The sequence below is a fragment of the Canis lupus genome, chromosome 16 (genome assembly GCF_048164855.1).
Source record: "Canis lupus baileyi chromosome 16, mCanLup2.hap1, whole genome shotgun sequence".
Taxonomy (NCBI): Eukaryota; Metazoa; Chordata; class Mammalia; order Carnivora; family Canidae; genus Canis; species Canis lupus.
The window spans coordinates 59,447,542-59,470,085 of NC_132853.1; the positions used below are offsets into that span (position 1 = coordinate 59,447,542).

The following is a 22,544-nucleotide window of genomic DNA, read 5'->3' on the forward strand; positions in this document are numbered from 1 at the left end:
GGTGCTGGCCCCGCCCCCGCCCCCGCCCCCGCCCCCGCCCCCGCCTCCCTCTGCGGTTCCTGCGGACCCGGCTGCGGCGGCGCCCGAGACCCCGAGCGGCGGCGCCCGGTGAGTCCGCGCGGGGGGGAGCGGGGCCCGAGGCGGAGGGGCGAGCTCCGCGGGGCCGGCCCAGGTCCAGGTCGCCGGGGCGGCGCGGGCTGCCCCCGCGGGGTCCCTGCCCCCCCGACCCCCGCCCCCCGCGCCCCCGCCGGGTCCCCACCGCCCTCGCTGGAGCGGTCGGCCGCGCGGGGCCCCACCTGCGACCCGGGGGCGGGGCCGGCGGCTGCGGGGTGAGGGGAGGGGTGCTCGGGGCCGGCTCTGCGCGCGGGGGGCCGGGGGGCGCGGGGGCGCGGGGGGCGCGGGGGCGCGGGGGGCCGGGGGGCGCGGGGCCCTGGAGGATGCTGCGCATCCTGAATCGCCGACGGAGGGGCCTCGGGTGCCCCCCGCGAGCCCGCCAGAGTCCCTGGCGCTTCGGGAGGGACGCGAAAGCCACAGGTGGGGGGTGGCGGTGGGGGTGGGGTGGGGGGAGGCGCGGCCTCGCGAGGGGAGACCCTCCACGGCGCCGCAGTCCGCGGTAGTAGGTGGAGCCGCGGTGTTGCGCACTTGCAAAGCCTGGCGCCCTCGAGGCTGCAGTCCCCCCACCCACGCCCCCACCCCGCCCCCCCAGCCGGACGAGGGGGCCCCTGGGCGGCATCCGCGGAAAGAAGGCAGCTGGGGTTGGGGCAGGTGGATTCAGGGAGAGCAGTGAGCCGGGGCCAGGGTGGGGGCTGCGGCTTTTCTTGAGCCCCCCCCCCCCTTTTCTGAACAGGTTTGGCTTCTTTAGAGACCAGCCAAAGGGCACATTTAATCCGTCTGGCTCAGATCCCCTGGGAGGGGGGACAGATGGGGCCCTTTTGGTGGCCCTAGACCCCTCCCTATTGCTGGATTCTCGCGAGCCCAGACCCTGACCGCTGGTCTGTGTCGCCCCCATGCCCACCCCAGGCATGCCCTCTTCCCTGAAGGCGTTGGGTCAGGCCAGGCCCTCGGGGGCCAGCATGGCCCCACCGGCGGGCTGCTGCTCCCCTGCGGCGGTGCAGAGGCGCCTGCCCATCCTGGCCTGGCTACCAGACTACTCCGTGCAGTGGCTGAAGATGGACTTCATCGCCGGACTGTCTGTTGGGCTGACGGTCATCCCCCAGGCGCTGGCCTATGCTGAGGTGGCTGGACTCCCGCCCCAGGTGAGACGTCTGCCTCATCTGCTGCCCCCACTCCAGCCTCGGCATCTGCCCAGAAACAGCAGAAACACGTAATATCGCCTCCAGACAAGCAGGATGCCAGAACTTTAGCCCCATGAGGCCCACAATGTCTTAGTTTACAATGTATAGCACATGACTGTTTTTGGCCAGACACATGCCCCATACCTGCTCTTGCCACACTTGTCACACACAGGCACTGAGCTAGTGCTGGGTTGCCTGATGGGTCCAGCAAGGTGACTCACCATAGTCTGAAGAATGCTTTCTTAGACTCTCAGGCTGACAAGCACCCAGGCCTTTGTGCTCCTGCTGGCACCCACCTGGGGTGCAGGGAGAAAAGAGGCCCCCTAATCGCTGTAGGCCCACACTATGACTGACACGGTGAGTGCTTTTGCCCTCCCGTGTGTGCCGCTGTGCCCCTAGTTGCAATGACCACCACAGATCCTGTGCTCGGACATCTCCCCCCGGGGACCCTGTGGGCATGCCGAGCGCCTCCTCGATGCTCAACGCTGTCTCCCCACCAGTACGGCCTCTACTCTGCCTTCATGGGATGCTTCGTGTATTTCTTCTTGGGCACCTCCCGGGATGTGACGCTGGGCCCGACGGCCATCATGTCCCTCCTGGTCTCCTTCTACACTTTCCACAAGCCTGCTTATGCTGTGCTGCTGGCCTTCCTATCAGGCTGCATCCAGTTAGCCATGGGCTTCCTGCGCTTGGGTAAGACGCTCAGGCCTTCCTGCCACGGGGTACCCAGGCCCCTGCCTCCTGGGGATGCCTTGGCCCCTTGGCTCTCCACTATTCTGCTTAGAGGCCGGGACGCTTAGAGAAGTGCCCAGGGCCTCAGACCCTAGCCTCCCTTCCCCAATGTCCAAACCAGTCCAAGTGAGATGTGTGGCCCACCAGTCCTTAGCCCCACTCCCACCCAGACCGCCTCTCCCAGCCCCCATCCACCCACATGCTCTGGGACTGGGTGGACTGGGGTCACCAGCTAAGTATCCACTCTTGGATGGTCAGGCTTTCTGCTGGATTTCATTTCCTGTCCCGTCATCAAAGGTTTCACATCTGCTGCCACCATTACCATCGGCTTCGGGCAGATCAAGGTAGGCCGCTAGTTGGCTCCCAGGCACCTCCTGGGTAAGTAGGACCACGCTGGGTTCCATATGTGTGGGCCAGGTGATGTGCTGTTCTAGAGCTCAGAGCACAAGGTGCCTGAGCGGGTCTCCATTAATTCCATGAGCCCTCAGGGGAGATGCCGAGTGATGGCCCGACTGCACAACAGGTAATTTGGGTGATTGGTGACCACAGCCCCACTCCTGTTGGAGTTTTCACGCCAGTGTGCTTGGTTCTCCTCACTGGGTGATTCTGTTTTGCCCCCGGTACACATCTGCCAGCGCAGCCTCTCAGGCCCACTGTGTACCACCAATGTTTTGAAAAGCTAATCATTCTCTCATGCTAATTTAGGTAGATGATTTCATTTAGATGTGATGTTTTTTCTCTGACTTTTGTTCCATGTTTTCCTTTTTTTTTTTTTTTTTTTTTGAGATTTTTGTTGGCTTATATGAGACAGAGAAAGTGAGCCAGCACGAGTAGGGAGAGAGGCAGAGGAGAGGAAGAAGCAGGCTCCCCAGTGAGCATAGAGCCTGATATGGGGATTGACCCCGGGACCCTGGGATCATGATCTGAGCTGCCAGGGCATTCTTCTCATAAGTGTTTTTAACAGAAACCTAAGGAGGTGGTGTTTGAAAAATACTGAACAGAGGGGCACCTGGGTGGCTCAGTCAGTAAACCACCCGGCTCTTGGCTGCTTCTGCTCAGGTCATGATCTTAAGGTTGTGAGATCGAGCCCCGTATGTTGGGCCCTGTGCTTAGAATCCTGCTTGGGATTTCTTCCTTCTTCTCTTCTCCTCCCCACACTTGTACTTTTTCTCTAAGCAAGTAAATAAAATCTTAAAACAACAAACAAAGCCTGTAGGGAACAGTAGAATTCATCCTCAGTGATCCAAGAACATCATTTGTTCGCCTCTCTTTGGGTTTTAAGTTCCCAAAGGGCAGGAATGGTTTTGCTTGCAGCTGCAGCCGCCCTGCCCCAAACTGTGTGCAGAAGTAGGTGAGCGCCAAGCTGGGTGTGCAGAGTGGGGCAGAGCCAGATCGAAGAAATGAAGGCCCACCTCTGCCTCAGGACCTGGTGTCACCAGCCTGCCTCTCTAAGCCAGGGTTCCCGTGGCCAGGCTCTGCTCCGGCCTGGCCCAGGGCGGCCTCCCTGATGGAAGTGGAGCGAGAGTGTCAGGGGCAGGAGGGTATGAGCGAGAGGAAGGTAGCTGACCCTTTCTGCGCTCCCACGTGCTGGGTTAAACCCTTCCTGTACGAGGCCGATTCTCCTGATGCCTCTGCGAGGCAGGTTCATCGTTATCTGCGCGTAGGGAGGAGGGAGCTCCTTAGGAAGGTGTGGGTGGACATGGTTTGTGTGTTCTGTGTGCACATATGTCAGGGTAAGCTTGGCAAGTGCTGTTCCGTGGGAGGGTTTGTCCTTTATTTGGAAAACAATATCTTTCCTTTTTTGGCATCAGGAGCATTCGTTTATGGGATTGTGGTGCGTAGAAGGTAGCTTCTTATGCACTTGTGCTTGGTGGCTCGAGTCCCCTAAATCTTTAGCACCTTGACTAGGTCACGACAGCCATCTGAGAGCCCTGGGCCAGAGTGGGGGTCGGGAGTGGGGGTTCTCCTGACCTGCCCTGGCAGGAGCCCCTGGGTCCCAGAATCCATGGCTGCGTGCCGGGGTTTGGGGTCCTTGGAGCCTGACCGCTCCGGGATCTGGGCCTCAGCTGCCCCCCCAACACTGCCCACCAGGTCTCACATGGGATAAAGAATTAAAACACAGAGTCTACTCCCCTTCTTCCCTCCAAGGACCGTGCCTGCCTGGGTCCCTCAGCGGCTCTTCCCTGGAGGCTCTCGGAGCTCCTGGTGGTTCTGCCCGTAGCTCCACCTGATTTTCCCTCTGGCAGAGAGCAGAGCCCAGCGAGCGGGCCTCCGGGTGACGGTTGTGGCCTTGGGCCAGTGATGAGAGGGGGCCGGGCCCTCCCTGAGTGAGCTTAGGGCGGTGGGGCCCACAGGGCAGACAGGCAAGACCTTGGACCCTGGACCCTGGACCAGGGACCAGGGCATGAGTGTACTGGTCTCCCTGCTTTGAAATCACCCAGACTGATTTTCTTCGCAAGGCAGGATTATTCACCAGGAGGGGTCACGGACCCCAAATGGGCAGTACCTCTCCCCTTGAGAATTTTTACCTCCTGCCCGGGGGCTTTGGGAATGGGCAGGTAGTCCTCCGAGAGCCTCGGGATGTGCCCCCAGGAGGGGGGCTGAGGGGTACGGAGATACTGCAGGGGAGGGTCGTCTCACAATCTCTGTTTGAACAGAACCTCCTGGGACTGCAGGACATCCCGAGGCAGTTTTTCCTGCAAGTGTATCAGACCTTCCGCAAGGTGGGAGAGACCAGGTATCTGCCGGCCATGTGGCCCCTGCCCTCCTGTGAGGAAGCTCTTCCCTCCGGACCCCCTCGCCCAGGCCCTGCCCCATTTCCACCCCCAGGTGGCATTTATCCCAGTCCCTTGGGGCCTGGCCGCCCAAACCCGGGTCCTAGGGCAGCACCAGCAGCATCACAGGGGAGCTGGTTGGAAACCCAGAGTGTCCACCCTGCCCAGACCGGCTCAGTCAGGGGTCAGTGGCAACCCCGGCGAGTCTGTGTAGGCCCTACAGTTCTAGAAGCTCTGCCCCAGGGAGCCTGAGAGCCGTCGCATGCCCCTGTGCAGAGCCTCCTCGGGTGGTAGGAGTGGGAGGGCCCCACGCAGGGCAAGAGCAGCAGTCTTGCTCCATGGGTTTGTAGTTGGGTGAGAACACAGGACATGGGGGAGGCAGGTGCAGCAGGATGTGCAGGGGGAGGGGGCGTGAGCCAGGCCACGGGTCATGGGGTTTCTTCAGGTGAAGGGCCTCTCCCAGGGGAAAGGCGGGAGATGCTCCTAGGGAGCCCAGCCGGCAGCCAGGGCATCTCCCTAGTGGGAGAAGCAGGAAGACGCTTTGACTTTGGGGGAGCTGCCGGGGTGGGTGGTGAGGGGCAGTGCTGAGGCCCAAGGGATCAGGGAGACCTGTGACCAACTGTTCTGTCCTCCTCCTCTGGTCTATCACGGGGCTTCCCGGGGCTGAACCCAGCCTGGCCCAGGACATGCGGCCTGTGGGGCTCACCCTCGGGGGGTAGGAGATTGGAAGCTGGTTAGAGGACATCATCATGGGCTGTGGGAAATGAACCTTCAGGAATAGATGAGGCATCTGTCGCCCACAGAGCCAGGTCTCTGCAAATATGAGCCAGTAGCCCTACTGCTGTTGTGACCTGGGTCTCGAGTCCCAGGCCGACGCTGGCCTGTGTGGTCACTAAGGTTTGAATAAAGTTTTGAGGTAGAACATAGACGCGTGCTTCTTAGGAAAAGGCAGAAAGAGCGATCGAGGGAGAAGGCTTTCGGGTAGATGGGGCGATGGCAGGGCGGAGGTGCATGCCCTGGGCTGGCCTGGGCGTGACCAGTGTGTCCGTCTGCAGGGTGGGTGATGCTGTGCTGGGGCTGGTGTGCATGGTGCTGCTGCTGGTGCTGAAGCTGATGCGAGACCACGTGCCTCCCGTGCACCCCGAGATGCCCCCGGGCGTGCGGCTCAGCCACGGGCTGGTGTGGACTGCAACGACAGGTGAGCGGGGTTCTGACCAAGGACGTTCTCCAGCCGTCCTGCATGCCTGGGGTGCACCTTGTGGTCACCTCGGGCCCGGAGTCCCATCCCGAGAGAGTCCCGTGTCCCCAGTCTGGGCGATTCACAGCCAGGGTGGAAAGCCCCGTTTGGTGCAGGAGTTCTCAAGCAGGGGCAGTTTTGCCCTGGGGGCAGCTGGCACCGTCTGGAGTCATTTCTGGTTGAGATTCCTGGGCGAGGCTATTCTGGTGGGAGAGGCTGGGGAGGCCACTGAGCGTGCACGGCCCCCCATGGCAAAGGCTGATCTGGCCGGGACGTGGGCGGTGCGGAGGCCAGGACGCCCTGGCAGGTGCCTGACAGAGAAAGCACACGGACCACCTGGTGCTGCCTGAACTGCGTGGCTCTCCCATCCCACGATGGGTAGCGGGGCCCTGGGAGATGGTAAACAGCTGATGTAACTGTCCTGACAACATCAGTGGTGACAGCGTGACACAGCCCCTTGAGAGCTGAGTGGGCAGCGGGGCTTGTACTCTGGGAAGAGGTATCACCCCCATAAGAAGCCAGGGTGGCACCTTGGCCAAGAGGAACCTGGGTGGAACCGGAGGTCCTGATCTCCGGGTCGTGGGGTCAAGCCGTGCGTGGGCTCTGTGGTCAGCAGGGAGCCTGCCGGGGAGTCTCTCCCTCCTGCGGGCTTCCCCCCGTACGAGCACGGCTGCACACACGGTGTCTTTCTCTGACAAAGGAAATTAAAAAAAAAAAAAAAAGAAGCAGCAGCCCAGGCAAGAGGTGAAGGACGGAGCCCACCGGGACCAGTGCCTGGGACGGGTAGGCCACGTGTGTCACCGTTGGCCTGTCCCGCTGTCTTGCGTTTGCCGTGGTGTCACGTGCCCGTGCCTGCCCCACGGTCGCCAGTGTGTGTGCTCTTTTCAGGCTGGAGTGTCAGGCGCCGTGGCTGGAGGAGGGGGTCCTGCTTCCTCGGGTGCATTTACTGCCCAGGGACCCAGAGGAGCCAGATTTCACCAGTGGGTCTCGTTCTGTCCTAGCGCGCAACGCCCTGGTGGTCTCCTTTGCCGCCCTGGTCGCCTACTCCTTCGAGGTCACCGGATACCAGCCTTTCGTCCTGACGGGGCAGACCGCCGAGGGGCTCCCTCCAGTCCGGACTCCGCCCTTCTCAGTGACCACAGCCAACGGGACAGTTTCCTTCACCGAGATGGTACAGGTGGGCAGAGACGGGGAGCTGGGCCGCCGGGCTGAACCGTGGTGGCCTCTGGGCCTGGGCCCCTGACGCGTTTGCCTGTAACGAGGAGCCCTGAGCCCCGCCAGGACGGCGGTGTCCTCAGGACGGAGCAGCTCTGGGTGCAGGGACAGCCTCGAAGGACAGCACGTCTTGTTTCTGCCCAAGCCCAGGGGAGTTTCTGGCGTTGTGGACGCTGGCAGAGCAGGGCCGTGTTCTGCGTTCTGCTCTGTGTCCCGCCCCACAGCTAAGGTCTGCCTTCCTCTGTCAGACGCAGAGCCCGGTGTGGCCTGGGCGGGTCACTGACCACCCCTCTCTCCTCCCTCAGGACATGGGGGCTGGGCTGGCTGTGGTGCCCCTGATGGGCCTCCTGGAGAGCATCGCGGTGGCCAAGTCCTTCGGTAAGCTGCCTGCCGTCCCTGCCTCCCTAGTGGTGGCCTGGAGCCCGCCTTGCTTGCCTGCTTTTTTTTGCTTGCTTTTATCTGCTTCGGTTTCTAACAGCTTGAGTTTTTATCCAAGTAACACATGCTCATGTTGTAGTAAAAGTGGATTTTATGATGAGAAACCCCATCCGGTGGCGGCTGGTAACATGTGCCAGCTGCTCTCTGGAAAGAGAAGGGCCTGCGTTTCGCCTTTGCCTTTTTTGTGGCGTAAACGTGCCCCCCACCCGCCGACTTCCAGCGGATCGTGGAGTCAGGAAGAGATTCGTCACGGCCTCTGCCCACCAGACACGTGCAGTTGTTTCTTTTTTTTTTTTTTTTTAAGATTTTATTTATTTATTCATGAGACACAGAGAGAGGCAGAGACACAGGCAGAGGGAGAAGCAGGCTCCCTGCAGGGAGCCCAATGCAGGACTCGATCCCAGGACCCCGGGGTCACGCCCTGAGCCGAAGGCAGACGCTTCACCCCTGAGCCCTCCCAGGCGCCCCTGGACACAGGCAGTTAAAGTTGTGGGTCGTAGGAAAAAGTAGGATGTCAGGAAGGGATAAGTTTTAAGTCTGTTTTTGATGAGATTAATTTTGTTGAAAGGTCTCACATAGTAGGTAGCATCGGCTGTGTTTAGCGACAAGTTCCCAAAATCCCCCAAGATGGAACAGTGAGCCCCTCCCAGCTGGCTGAGTGCCCGGGGAGGCCACCAGGTACCCAAGTACCTATTTGTCGCCCTGCACTGGGATTCCTCCATCGGAGCTGAGGCTGCTCTGACGCTCGCGTGTCCCCTCCCTTGGGTCTCCGGGGTGTTCAGTTTCGTATTGTGCGCGTGGTGGCATTTTTTTCCCGCTCTATGATGGTTATGCTCCTGTTGCATTGGGATATAGGTCATTTCTAAAGATGGACCCCAATGAACGGCGTGGGTGTCACCATAACCATGCGGACCTTGTGGCTTGTGCTTGTGGCAGCCTCTTGAGCCTCCCATCCTTCAAGGACACCCGTGCCTGATGCCCAGTCCAAGGGGTTGTCCCATCTAACAGCCAGTGGCTGCTCGAGGTCATGCCACACATTCCAACCAAGTCTTTGTGCCATTTTTGTTTTTCTGATTTTTTCTGAGTAGGGAAGGAACTTTGGGGGTATCTCGGAGGCTACATCTCAACAGCATATATGCCTCTTGTCATTTTACAACTTCGTTTTCTCCTGAAGTCGCCTGATGTCCTAACTTGTAAGCTTGCCGTTCTCCAAAACCAGGGCTCGGAGAACCTCAGCCTGCTGCCTGCGACCTAAGAGGGGCTTTGACGTATTTATTTATTTATTTATTTATTTATTTATTTATTTAATTAATTAATTAATTTATTTTGGGGGGGGGCTTTGATGTTTTTAAATGAGTCTGTAAAATATTTCCAGAGATTAGGATGTTGTGACACATGAAAAGCATGTGACTTTTGTATCCCAGCGTTTACATAAAAGAAGTGCTGCTGGGCAGCCCGGGTGGCTCAGCGGTTTAGCGCCTGCCTTTGGCTCAGGGCGTGATCCTGGAGACCCAGGATCGAGTCCCGCGTCAGGCTCCCTGCATGGAGCCTACTTCTCCCTCCACCTGTGTCTCTGCCTCTCTCTCTCTCTGTCTCTCATGAATAAATAAATAAAATCTTTTTTTAAAAAATTAATTAATTAAAGAAGCGCTGCTGGAACACCGTCTCGCCTACGTGTTTATGGGCTCCCACGGTGGCTTCCAGCCCGCAGAGCCCGTGACCCTTGGCGGGAACATTCGCCAGGCGCTGTGTCAGGTGCAAGCCTCCCCGGCCGTGTCCCCCTAGACTCTTGCGGGCTCCCCTCTGCACGGCCTCAGCTGGGACTTGCTGGTCTCTCCGCTTGTGGTCAGAGATCTCTCAGCTCAGACGCCTCCCCTTCTCTCACAAGCACGGATCTGTCTCGTGGGAAACGTCTGAAGCGCAGAAAAGCACAAAGGAGCGAATCCCTTGCGCCGTCCTTCACATCCCTAGTTGCGCCTTGTGAACACGTTGCCGTACGTCCATCTCTGCTTGTTCTGTGATACGGAGACACGTACGCACGTAGAGTCGCGTACGCTCGTGTTTTGCACGCGTTCACGCGCCGCATTTAGGACATGTAGGTGATACAGTGCGTGGGGATCTATAACGGAGGTCTTCGTCTTGCGGATGGTTTCTTAGTCGGGTACCCAGTGACCGTGTTTTTATCCTTCTTTCTCTTCAGCTTCTCAAAATAATTACCGTGTTGACGCCAACCAGGAGCTGCTGGCCATCGGTAAGTGCCCGCGAGCGTGCTGCCCCGCATCCCACCTGAGCCGCGCGGTCGTAGTGATGGGCACCGTGAGGTACCCGCAGCACAGGTGGCCCTGAGCCGGACCCTTTGAAATACTCGCATGGATTCATCCTTAAGCCTCCAGATGGTTCCGCGTAATCACTGGGACTAGACCGCTGACACGTGGTGTCCGTTGTGGCTGAAGCTTCCTGAGCGCTTGCTGTATACCAGACCCCGAGGTCTGTAGCCTCGTCCCTGTCAGGGAATACCTGGAATGTCCCGCTGGGGTCACACTGCTGAAGCACGTGGCCAGGTGGGACCTTGATGCCCTGTGCCCGCTCGTGGCCTCCCTCCAGGCTGGCAGGCGGGTCCGTGAGGACTCGGGTGGGCCCCCCGTGGATGGGACAGTGCCCGGTGCCCCAGTTTTGTTTTGTCTTGTCTTTGTGAATCTGGTCTCTCTGGGGATTCATTCTGAGGGCACAGCATGAATCTTAAATTCAGTTATCGGGACTGTTTTCAGTTTTGTGGGCACCAGGCTTCTCTTCCTTCCTGCCGCTGGTGAGGTGGGCACGCGTCTGACCGGGCAGCGGTGCTAGGTCCTTCCCTGGGGAGTCCGCGGGAGCCTCCCCTAGGCCGCTTCACCTCACGGCAGCATTTTGGACCAGAGCCGTTGGATCTCCTGATGGCAGAGGGCATGGGGCGCCAGGGTGGGTCACGGGCTTTGGGGGGCTCCTCTCGGAGCTCATGGTGTCACCCAGGTGGCAGGTGGAGTCTGCAGACTGACCTCCCCGCGCCCAGTAGCAGCAGTTCCCAAGTGTAGCCCTCGGAGCCTCCCGTTCCCGCTTGTGCAGATAGCACAGGGCTCCCCCCTTGATGGGCCCAGCAAGGAGTGGCCACCAAGCTGGGGTTGAGGTGGACATGGGGATCATGAGGGCTGCTGACGCCATGGCGTAGGAGAGGCTGGGCAGCTGTCCAGCAGGCGCACGGCGAGAGGCCTCCCGGGGCCCCCCAGAACCCCGCGGTGGGAGGGATCCACGCGTCCGCAGCGCCTCGAGCAGTAGGGCTCCCCACCGAGTCCTGAGGGCCCATCATAAGGAGCCGGGGTGACTGCGTGTGGTCTGTGCACAGCTTTTCCCACACTCTTCGGCGTCTGCCCTGCTCTTGGGGCACGTGCTGGGCTGTGGGACCCGGGAGGGCCTGGTTCTGAGCGGGCCCCACACTGCGCCGCCATCTCCAGGGGGCGTTGGACCTGTGACCCCGTTGTGGTGTGAGCCTGTGGTGTTTGTGAAGGCCCCAGCGTGAGCCAGATGCTGGCAGGGCCACCCGTGATAAACGTGGGCTGGTTACCTCTGTCCTCAGGGGCCCGGCCAGGTTCTGTTGGGTGTGGGTGAGTCAGTGTCACAGGGGTGGACCGCTTACTGGCCGTGACCTTGTCCCCCAGCCGGTCATCTCCGAGAGGGGTGTGGGTTTGAAGGAGCTCGAGGGGCCCAGTGGGTGGGCAGCTGGCCTCGGGCACGGCCTGTGGGGCTGCTGGCCCGACCTGGCCTCGGCCGCTCCTGCGGAGGTGGGTTCCCCTCCCTGGTGCGCATGGGCAGGGCCGGGGCCAGTGAGGCCACAGTGAACTCGGCAAAGATCGTGGTTGTTTTTTTTTCCTGAGACAGACACACGGACGCAGACATACAGACGCTCCTGGGTGAATCTTCTCGCTCTCTTCTGTTTCCTTTCTGGTTTCGGGCCCCCCTCCCCACACCCCCCTCTATCTCACACCCCCCTCTATCTCACACCCCCTCCCTCGTGGATAAACCTTTTCCTTCCGTTTTCTCCGCAGGCCTGACCAACGTGCTGGGCTCGCTCGTCTCTTCCTACCCGGTCACGGGCAGCTTTGGACGGTGAGTGACCATGTTCTTCCTTCCTTGCGCCGCGGGTGGGTCCCGCCCAGGCCACACGGTCTGCGTCCACCTCGAGGGGCCTGCCGGGCGCTTGCCCACTTGTCGACGCCGCTCTGTTCTCCCACGCAGCAGCCGCAGCCCTGGATCAGCGTCCATGGGATGTGGGAGTGGGGCTGCTCGGTGTCCTTCGTGACCTCACGTGTTGGTCCTTAACCATTCCCAGCCCATGCAGGGCTCGCCGCGTCTCAGGGCAGAACGCGGTCCTAAGGGACAGGGGGATGAGAACCTCGGCGCTCTGCCTGGAGCAGGCGGTGGGTCATGCGGAGCCCCAGGCCCAGTGCCACCAGCGGCCCCTCGCCAGGCAGGAGGGCAGGACAGAGCGGCCTGTGGCCGAGAAGAGTAAGGGGGCCCCAGCGCCGCTGCCCCAACCCCGTCTGGTACCAGACGTCCCCAACCTCCAGAGCACGGCCCTGGGCACACTCGACGTCCTCGCCTGTACCCACGGCTCTGGCCTGGCACCTCGTGGCTGAGACGGTCGGCGTGCGTTCAGTCCACGGCAGCGGGAGGGGCGGCGGCTCCCCGTGGGCACCAGCGGAGAGGCGGCCTTACTTCCCGGGGCCACACAGGCAGCGCCGGTCACCGGCAGGGCTGTCGGGAACGGGTGCGAGGCAGAGGCCTCGTGTCGTGGGAATCAGGTGGCCACTCCCTTGTGGTCCTCGTGGGCTGGTTCTCGGCGGAGACTCGGGTTCGGATGCGGTTTTCCAAACACACAAAAGGAAAGAGGAAGGTTGGAGCAGAAGTTAACTTGCAGGTTCACGCTGGGAGCAGCTGGCGAGGGCATCTGGAGTTTCTCTCCGTGTGCACGTGCACGTGTATGTGCACGTGTGCATGGCAGGTGTGGTAAGGGGGACGTTACCCATCTCGACGGTGTCTCCTGCATCTCCCTGTTGGTGCACAAGGGTTGCCAGGAGCAGATGTGCTTGCTCCAGCTGCCGTGACAACACCGCAGGCTGGGGACCCTGGGGACATCAATTGCCTCCCCACCCCACCCCCCGCTGGGGGGCCTTGGAGGTCAGGGTGCCCCTCTGTGGCTCCCACTAGGTGCCAGTGTCCGCGGGGCCCCGCCGTCCCCTCCAGGGCACCTACCCTGCCCCCCAGGCTCCCACAGACGCCAACGGTCCCCGTGTTGCCTTCCAGGACGGCCGTGAACGCCCAGTCGGGGGTGTGCACCCCAGCGGGGGGCCTGGTGACAGGTGAGCACCCCACCCCGTCGGGCCCAGGGCGCGTGCGCAGGGTTGGGGGTCACCGGCACCCATTTCCCCGCAGGAGCCTTGGTGCTGCTGTCGCTGGACTACCTGACGTCGCCCTTCTACTACATCCCCAAGTCCGCGCTGGCCGCCGTCACCATCATGGCCGTGGCCCCGCTCTTCGACGCCAGTATCTTCCGGACGCTCTGGCGCGTGAAGAGTACGTACGCTCTCGGCTGTCATGTGCGTCCTGGAGTGTGCCCCCCCTTGGCCATCCAGGACCCCGCTCAGGCTTGGGGCGCTGTCCCTGTTCTGGGATCTGGGCCTGCTGGCCGCGGGTCAGGCCGCGCGGAGCACCCTAGACCAGCTCCATGCGGCGCTGAGCAAACCTGACACTCTCAGGGTACCCCCTGCTCCCCTGCCCCCCTCCTCCTTCCTCCCCCTCCTCCCCCACCTCCCCTCCCCACCTCCCCCTTCTCTCACTTCTCCTCCTCCTCCCCTCCTCCTTTTTCCCTTCTCCTTCCTTTCCCTGCTCCTCCTCCTCCCACTTCTCTTCATCCTCCTTTTCCTCTCCCTCTCTCCTCCTTCCTCCCCTCTTCCATCTTTCCTCTCCCTCCTCCCCTCCTCTTCCCTCCCCTTTCTCCTCTCTTCCCCATTCTACCTCTTCTCCTTTTCCTCTCCCACCTCTCCTTCCTTACCTCCCCTCCGCCCCCTCCCTTTCCTCCCCCTCCCCTTCCTCCCCCTCCCCTTCCTCCCTTCTCCCATCTCTCCCTCCTCTCCCCTCCTCCTTCTTCCCTTTTCTCCCCCTCCCATCTCCCCATCCTCTCTCCTCCTTCCCCTCCCCTTCCTTCCTCTCCCTTCCCCTCCCATCTCTCCCTCATTTCCCCTCCTCCTCCCTGCCCTCATCCTCCTCCCCCTTCTTGCCCCTTCTTCTCCTCCCCCCATCTCTCCTCTCCCTCCCTCCATCTCTCCTCTCCCTCCCCCCATCTCTCCTCTCCCTTCCCATCCTTCTTTCTCTGCTCCCCTTTCACAGCCCCAAGCCCTGCTCAGCTGGGGGAGCAGGGGAGACTTCCAGGGTGACCAGCATGGCCGACAGAGCAGTCCGCTGCTCTCTCCCAGTCCCGGTGGCTCGGGACACCCCTGAGCCTGTGGGGCCTTTACAGGAAGAAGTGTTTGTTCTGTTCATTGAAGCAGTTGAGGAACTTGTGGGGCTCTCTGGTTTCTCTCCCGTCAGCCCCCAAGAGTCATGAGGGGAGGGAAACGGTGATTCTCTCCGCCCCCCATCGGGGCACGGAGGCCCAGGAGGATGGGGCCTTGTCTGAGTGCCACGTGTCATGGCCGAGTCTTGCGCTGACCCCCAGGCCCACCCACCTGTTTGCGGCAGGAGGTCACGTGTGTCATGCAGGGTCTGCACGTGGCCCCTGAGGGGTCGCAAGGCCTCCCTGGTCCCCAAGTCTGGCCCTGTCGCCAAGTTCCTGCCTCGACCAGTGCCCACTGTCGACCTCCTCCCAGAGGGCAGGGTCCTAGCGGCCCCTCAGCCAGGCAAGGAGGGGTGGCCCTGACTCGTCTCTGAGCCCGTGTGGCCCATGATTGGCGTCAGTCCTGAGTCCCCAGACAGAGGTCCCCCAGGGCTCGGGCTAGCCGGGGCTTACCGAGGGGGGACTACCCCTCAGCTGGATCCCTCTCTGCCAGGGCTGGACTTGTTGCCTCTCTGCGTGACGTTCCTGCTCTGCTTCTGGGAGGTGCAGTATGGCATCCTGGCCGGGACCCTGGTGTCCGTGCTCATTCTCCTGCACTCTGTGGCCAGACCCAAGATGCAGGTAGCAGTCCATCCGTTCTCCCCAAAAGAGGGATCTCCTGGCCTCAGGGGCCTGGTGGGGTGCAGGTGCCCTGGGCAGTACTCCTTGGCTCAGCTGTTTTGCATATCTTCGGTGTGACTGGCCCGTGGCACTGCGGAGTGACTGTTCACTCTGTGGACAAGTGTAAGCCTCTTGCCGTAAGGGTTAGAGCTCCTGCCACACACGAGACCGCGGGGGGGTGGCTGAGGGCTGGTCAGCTCAGTGCTCCTGCTTCCCTCAGTTTTATTGGCCTGGGTTGGGGCCTCCGTTCCCCTAGCAGCTGCCAGGTTGGACTTGCCTCCAGGACACACTGGCTCTCCCCTACTCTGTCCACTTGTCTCCAGGTGTCAGAGGGGCCGGTGTTGGTCCTGCAGCCGGCCAGTGGTCTGCACTTCCCTGCAGTGGAGGCCCTCCGGGAGGCGATACTGAGCCGAGCCCTGGAAGGTACGTGGGCCAGGACGAGGCGGGCTGCAGTCACCCCCAGTGCTGGACACTGTTTCCATACCCCAGTCCGCCTCCGCAGGACCCCAGGGCCCCGTCCTCAGCTATCAGGGGAGCTCACTGGCTCTCGGCTCCAGGAGGTCTTGGGGCGTCTCAGTGGCATCTAGTGGGTGCTCGCTGTCTGCATGCAGCAGGGGAGGATGTTCCTGTCTTTGTTCCTAAAGCCCCATCCCCCCCCCCGCCCCGGGGGTTGGTATTTAGGGGAGAAAAGAGGCCTGTTTGTTCTCCGAAGGAAGTAGCTGCTGCCATCCCCGGACGCCTGTTGTCTGGGGTCCCGCGACCCTTCCCCCCCCCCCAGCCTGCTGGGAGGTGGGCCTCCCGATGGCCTCACTGTGTGCCAGGGCCTCCTGCAGCTGCCCCCGCCCAGCGTGACGGGTTGCACCTTCTCCGCAGCGTCCCCGCCACGCTGTGCGGTGTTGGAGTGTACCCACGTCTGCAGCATCGACTACACTGTGGTGCTGGGGCTCGAGGAGCTGCTCGGGGACTTCCACAGGCAGGGCGTCACCCTCGCCTTCGTCGGCCTGCAGGTGGGTGTCAGAACAGGGCGCCCTGGCCAGGGTTTTGTTCACTCTCAGACCTGGTGTGTGGCCGTGTTGTCATTCTGTCAGGTCCCAAGAAGCTCCCTGACCTGCCGAAGGTCACACTGCAAGGATGCTGGGCCCTCTTGCTCCCTGACTCAGCACCTGGCCCCAGAGCTTACTCAGAACTGTTACATTCTTGCTTGTGTGCAGAATTGTGTTTTGTGTGCTTTAGAGAGTAATTGTGTAAAATGTATCCCTGTGCTGGCGTAGCAGGGAGGCGATCACCAGCCTGCGGGCTGCTGCAGAGGCACACCCCCCCGCCCCCGGACTTCAGATTTCTCTGCTCCGCAGGTTCCCGTTCTCCGTGTGCTGCTGTCCGCCGACCTGAAGGGGGTCCAGTACTTCTCCACCCTGGAAGAGGCAGGTAGGTGCAGGCAGAGAGTCATTTGAGAGAGAGCCGCTCGGCCCAACGTGTCCGCAGCCCACGGGATCAGGAGACCGGACCGGAAGGGTTGGGAGGGGGGCGACAAGTGCAAGGGTGGGGGCACGGGCAGAGTGGGGATGGTGGAGGGTACAGAGTCAGGGGGCCCCCTGTTCCGGGGAGTCACGTCAGGGCGTGTTTGTAATTACGCTGTGGGTACCTGCGCCTGGAGTTCTGACAGGTGGGTGCAGCCGGGTATGCACGGGTGCGACGTACCCTTCCATCTGTCCCTCCCCATGACCCTCTGGGGCAGCCACTGTTCTGGTCCCTTCCACCGTGGCTCAGCTCCACCTGTTGTGGAACTGCACGTGACCGGGAGCATAGAGACTGTGGCTGACATCCGTGGCTCACGGCGGTGTCCGAGATCCATCCATATGGCTGCAAGGAGCCACTCAGGCGCCGACCCACGAGGCCCGGTGGGGGGTCCACCAGCACTAAGGGAGGGTTACCTGGGCGTGGAACGTGAGGAGGCACTGACAGGGACTCTGGTGGGGGTGCCGGCTGGAGAGACCCCAACTCTCCGTGCACCGGGACCCTGAGCCACCAGCCCTTAATCGCATTCTGTGTTGTGACCGTTCCCCGTGCCTCGTATTTCTTTTCTGCAGAGAAACACTTGAGCCAAGAACCAGGGATCCAGCCCTACAACATCAGCGAAGACTCAGTCCCGGAACACAAGGTCGCCCTGCTGAAGGCCTGATGGGGGCACGGATGGGCGTCTGATGCTGGCGGGGGGGGGGGTTCTCACAGAAGAGTCTTGATGCTGTGATGCCAGATGCTGCCCTATAACCGCATTGGCCTGAGGGCTCTGAGCCAGGTGACCCCCAAAGGAGGAAGCAAGCCACACATGGACATCCATAGGTGGGGCTCGTTGGCTGCATTTGGGGTGACTGAAATATTGCCTCCCTCTGTTCCCTGGGAACGAGACTTTTTCCAAAGAGTGGTTGAAGAGCGGTTTGGAGAAAGCCTTCTAGAATGATAGACCATGTGAGAGCAAAGAGGCAGGATTCCCACCGGGTCCCGGGCAGGGGTCCTCACACCCCAGCGCCTTTTGGTTATGGGAGACGCTGGGGGGCGGGCGGCCCCGAGGCAGGTTCCAACCTGGGCGGTGGCGTCTGCGCTGCTTTTGGGAAGGGAACTGAGACGTGCCAGATGACTTGACGGGTCTGTTAAAAACAGTTTTGTTGTCAGTGTTTTTTAAATTAAAGTCCTAGCTTTTGTGTTTTTGTAAAAACCGTACACGCTTATTGTAAAAAGTACAAGAAATCACCTCCATCCGCCTCGGTGGTAGCTGGGGCCGCCTCCCCGCGGGGTGCGCGCGTGTCCAAAAGTCAGCCTGTGGGCCTGTGCTCGCAGCTGCGTGCGGATGGGGTCATTTCATACGTGGTGCTCCGTGACCCACCCTTTCATGCAGTCCTTGATGTGAGTGACTCGTTGTGATAATAAATAGAGAATACGTGAATCACGGTGCCTCCGACGTGCTTTGTTCTGTGTCTGTGTCACGGCAGACTCCATGAGCCTCTGCCCGCGGCCTTTTCCCGTCGCCCTGCACACGCACCTTTCCACGCCTGCCTTCACAGCCAAGGGAGGTTGGGCTCCCGGATCTTCTTAGAGACAACGCACTGCACGTGGCCCCCGGAGCTCCGCAGCGTTCCCCCCAACACGATCCTGGCCAGGCGTCCTGGGCCCGCCCTGGGAGATCTCTCTTTCCAGCCCCTGGCCCTGAATCTGCATTTCCTTGCCTCAAGCAGACTCTCTGCCCAAAGAGCATGTCCTGGAGCCCTGTCTGCTGGGCCATCCCTGCCCAGGGCCCCGTGGAGCAGCGGCCCAGTCGTTCCCGGCCCACACACCAGGCACACCCCTCCTGGAGCCCAGAGACCGTCCCAGTGGTGGAGCGGGCAAATCTGTCCCCTGTGGCGGGACCTGGGCTCCCGGATCTTCACCCAGAGCCGCCCCTGTGCCTCGGCAGCTCCGCCTCCGGGCATCGGCTCCAACAAAGCCCAGGCCCGTCTGCCTGGGAGCCAATCCAAGGATGGTTATCACCACCTCGTTAACAATTTTAGAAAATGAAAGCGAGCTAAAATGTCTCAATTTGGGAATGTCCTAGCCATGCAACGCACGAGCTGGAATGCCGTGTGGCACTTACAGGAACGGGGTAGGGCTGTGCATCTCGACGCGCTAGTGTTTCTCAGGGGAAACGAGGCACTTTGCAGAGTGATGCTCATCTTAAGAGACGTTCGTGTGAACTCACCCACGGAATGACGCTCTGATGTTTGTACAGGTTTTTTAAAAAGTCCTGGAAAGATACCATCAAACTGATAAAAGGAATTACTCTGATGTTGTACTGCTTCAGTTGATTTTAACCATATACGTATGGTTCAATTTCTCAACGATACATTCATAGTTAAAAATGACGTTTTAAAATTAATCTGTATATTAATATAATAATATATAATAAGTCATATACTTAAGCTTAATTTATAATTAATTTATATTAAAGTTAAATTTTAGAAAAAGAGAAAAGACTGGTATGGCCATGACAGCATGGGAAGAGCTTGGGATTTAGTGCTGAAGGATGCAGGACGGGCCCCACTGTCACCCCTCATCAGCAGATAAGCCCCTCTGGGCCCTGGCCTGTGACCCAGGGCCTCCGGGATGGTGTGGATGCTACCGTTGGCTGGTGTGCCACCTGCAGCTGGCTGGCGGGGCGACGGTGCCACCAGCACCACTGTAGTTCCCGGCCCCTCCGGTGAGTGTAGCCATGTCCCTGAGATGTGGGTGGTGGTGTGTGCTGTGCCTGGACACTGCCTGCACCGCACCCCCCCACCCCCGCCAAGATTCATATGCTGACTTGTAGTTCTTGACTCCTGGTATCTAAGAATGTGACTTCATTTGGAAATAGGGTCATACCAGGTGTAATTAGTTAAGTGAGTCCCTAATCCAGGCAGCTCAGCCCTTGTAAGAAGAGGAGGTTTGGTTCAGACACGTAGAAGCTGGAGGAGGAGCTGGGAAAGCTGCTGCCTCACAGCCTCAGAGGGAACCGACCGTGCTGACCCCCCAGACCTTGGCTCCTCCAGGTCTGTGCAACTCTGTTACAGCAGCCCTGGCGAACTAATAGAGGTCCTGGGAGCTGCCTCCTGCAAGCTCTCGCTCCCCTTGCTGGCCGGCGGGCTGGCAGGAGAGGACCTCCCTGGTGCCCACGAAGCCACATACTGAGAATGGCCAAGTTTAGGGCAGAGAGAGTGAGGAGGGCATCTGCTGAGCACCCGCCACGGCACTGGCCACCTGTCACAGCAGCTCCCGGAGCCCTGACTACAGTGAACGCTGACCCAGAACTGTGCCCTCCATGGAAGCACGACACGGGCCACACATGTGAGCCACACGTGCCGTCTTGCCGCGTCCAGTAGCCTCACTGAACAAATCGCAGCTGAAATTAAGTTTATTTAACCTGTTACACCCACAATCCTATCCTTTGGACACGTGGCCTGTACACCACTTACAGAGGAGATAGTCGACGTGCTTTCTCTCACACGACATCTCGAACCCCACTGTGAGCTGTGCGCCGCGGGAAGTCTGAGTTCAGACCAGCCACGCTTCGAGAGCTTCGTGCCAGCCGTGTCGCATGGCTGCCGCGTTGGATGCCCCAGGTGTGAGATGCGCATCCAGCGTGGTCCGGAGGCCCCGGCTGTTCCGAGCTCCTCGCTCGGGCCTGTGCTGTCCCCGCTCCATCCCAGGAGGTGGTCGTCAGAATCTGCTGGCGACGGCTAGCTTTTGCAGAGAGCTCTCTCGAGGCCAGGCCGTTCTCGTTTCTCGCTGCGTGTCGTTGAATGAATTGTCTCGTCTCCCCGGCCCTTAATTTCCACGTCCTCCAAAGAGCCTTTGCAGGGCTCGTTGCAGAGCAGGGTGAGAAGGGCCTGGTGGCTATCAGGCACTTAAGGAGCGGCCGCCGCCCAGAACCGGACCTCCTGGCACTGTCCTTTCTCGGGCTCTCTCCTGCTCTCCCCTCTGCGCACGAACCGAATGCCCTTCCTCGATGAGCACCTTGGGGCGGTAGCCCCAGCAGGAGGTGGCTCGATGCAGCACTCTGATGATGGAGAGCTCCCAGCAGCGTGGAGGAGGGGGTGAGAGGGAAGCTTTAGGTCTCAGGCTGTAGTGGCAGCTCTGTGTTCCTCCCCTGACCCCAGGGAAATGATCCAGGGCGAGGTCGGGGGCCCAGTGTGACTGCTCCATCACCCCCGCTCTGCGGTCTGAAGCCACCAGGGAGCAGGGCCCCCAGTGCCACCGGCCCTTTACAGGCGGCAGCTACAGGCTTGGTGGCCACGTCCCTGCAGGCCCTGCAGCCAGCAAGGCCTTCTCGTGGGTCAGGCTGCTCTCCATGCTAATGGGAGCAGTGGGTGTCCCCATTAGAGCTAGAGTGGGGCGGGGACCATCACCCTTAGCCTGCCTGGGGCCAGGCTACCCTGTCTGGGCTGACCTGGAGACAACACCAAACCTTTTTCTGGCTGTAACGTGATTATTTTTTTTCTTTAAAGATTTATCTATTTATTCATGATAGTCAGAGAGAGAGAGAGAGAGAGAAGCAGAGACACAGGCAGAGGGAGAAGCAGGCTCACTGCAGGGAACCCAATGTGGGACTCGATCCTGGGTCTCCAGGATCACAGCCTGAGCCAAAGGCATGCACCAGACCGCTGAGCCACCCAGGGATCCCCTGTAACGTGGTTATTTGTATAAAATCTGTTCCCTGTAGGTCTATCTATCCTCCATAAATTCAGCTACTGATGCTGACAGAGAACCTCTCCCTGCTCCTCCACTGTTTAAAATAATTTTAATCCTGTGGAAGGACCCAAGTTTATCCAAACCCTGTGAACTTTTGCAGGGCCCAAGGGCTGCATTTTTTAGAGGACTTTTGGGAAAGCCCACGGAGCTGGTGCCTGTGGTAGGAGGGATTCTGTCCCTGGAAAAGAGTTGAATTCTTGACCCTAGAAGCCTGTGACTCTGACCTTATTTGGAAATTACATCCTTTGAAGATGTAATTAGTTGTGTTCAGATGGGGTCATACTGGATCAGGTGGCCCTAAATCTGATGGCTGGGGGGATGGAGACACACTCGTGTAAGGAGAACGCTGCCTATGAGCCATGAAGTCACTCGGTTACTTCCTTCTCAATTCTGTGCCCTGTGGCCCCTAAACAAAAAAGGAACCATAGCACTTCCCCGGGGGATGCTTATCTGGCCTCACAGGCCTGCAGCCCATGTGGGGACTCGGTCGGGGCCGATCGAGGATGTTTCTGGATTCCACTGTTTTAACCTGAGGAACATCTGACCCTGGGATGGATTAGACTCAATGGGCTCAAGACTATCCAGGCCCAGAAACCTCTCACCAGCCAAACTCAGCCCCGACCAATCTGTACCCCAAAACCTGTTTCATGAGCAGCTTGACTGCCAAGTCTCCTTCAAATAGATTTGGGGTCTTTCCATAGGAAAAGACCAGAGCTGAAGATAGGATCTGAAGCAGGCTGGTACAGTAGATGCAGCCAAAGCCGAGCACTCCAGGCCCTCTTATTTTGCACGGTTTTTATTTACACAGCTCTGGGATAAATGAGAGTGTTTTGTTCGGCCCGGCCCGGTCATACAAGCCCTGCTTTGAGATGTCTGGACACGCCGATCCAGACCAAGGCCACAGAGCTGTGCTGTGGGCAGTGCAGAACCACATGTCCCCAGGCCTACATTCTCCTCATAAGGCAGCCTTGTGCTCGGCCTCCCCCACCCCTGCCGGCCCTCACGCTCCTGCAAAGGGGGCCTCTCCGCTGGAGAGCATCCTTTCTGCAGGCGACCCCAGGAGTCTCAGTATGTGCAGGTGAGGAGCCAGGTTGGCTAACAAAGTGAGTTTTGGGTCCCACTGAATCCATTCTACAAATGCTGGTGGTTGCAATATCAAGATCAAGGACATTTCAAATGATCCAACATCCACAGGATCTGGAAGATATTCTACACCTGGCTTGGCCCAGGAGACCACGTGGCTAGAGTCAACGGGCCCCTCCACTGACGTCATGCAGCTGACCCCGGGAATAATGACTGGACAGGCCTGCCGCCAGGGGATCTTCCACGGGGAGGGGTCGGGCTCTTTGTGAACG

The 22,544-nt window shown here is 60.1% G+C and overlaps 1 protein-coding gene across 2 annotated transcripts; it reads left to right on the forward strand.

Moving 5' to 3' along the window:
* The first annotated feature begins 31 nt into the window (after positions 1 to 31).
* SLC26A11 (solute carrier family 26 member 11) lies at positions 32 to 17,875 on the forward strand. Of its 2 annotated transcripts, XM_072781908.1 has the most exons (17): positions 32 to 108; positions 1,021 to 1,256; positions 1,796 to 1,988; positions 2,286 to 2,371; positions 4,685 to 4,764; positions 5,857 to 5,999; positions 7,040 to 7,215; positions 7,559 to 7,631; positions 9,892 to 9,942; positions 11,768 to 11,828; positions 13,026 to 13,081; positions 13,155 to 13,295; positions 14,768 to 14,895; positions 15,258 to 15,357; positions 15,808 to 15,941; positions 16,287 to 16,359; positions 17,022 to 17,875. In XM_072781908.1, the coding sequence occupies exons 2-17, from the start codon at positions 1,023 to 1,025 to the stop codon at positions 17,111 to 17,113; spliced, it is 1,821 nt and encodes a 606-aa protein (XP_072638009.1). In that variant the 5' UTR covers positions 32 to 108; positions 1,021 to 1,022; the 3' UTR covers positions 17,114 to 17,875. The 2 variants fall into 2 exon arrangements, with proteins under 2 accessions (XP_072638009.1, XP_072638010.1); XM_072781909.1 differs by lacking the exon at positions 14,768 to 14,895.
* The last annotated feature ends 4,669 nt before the right edge of the window (positions 17,876 to 22,544 follow it).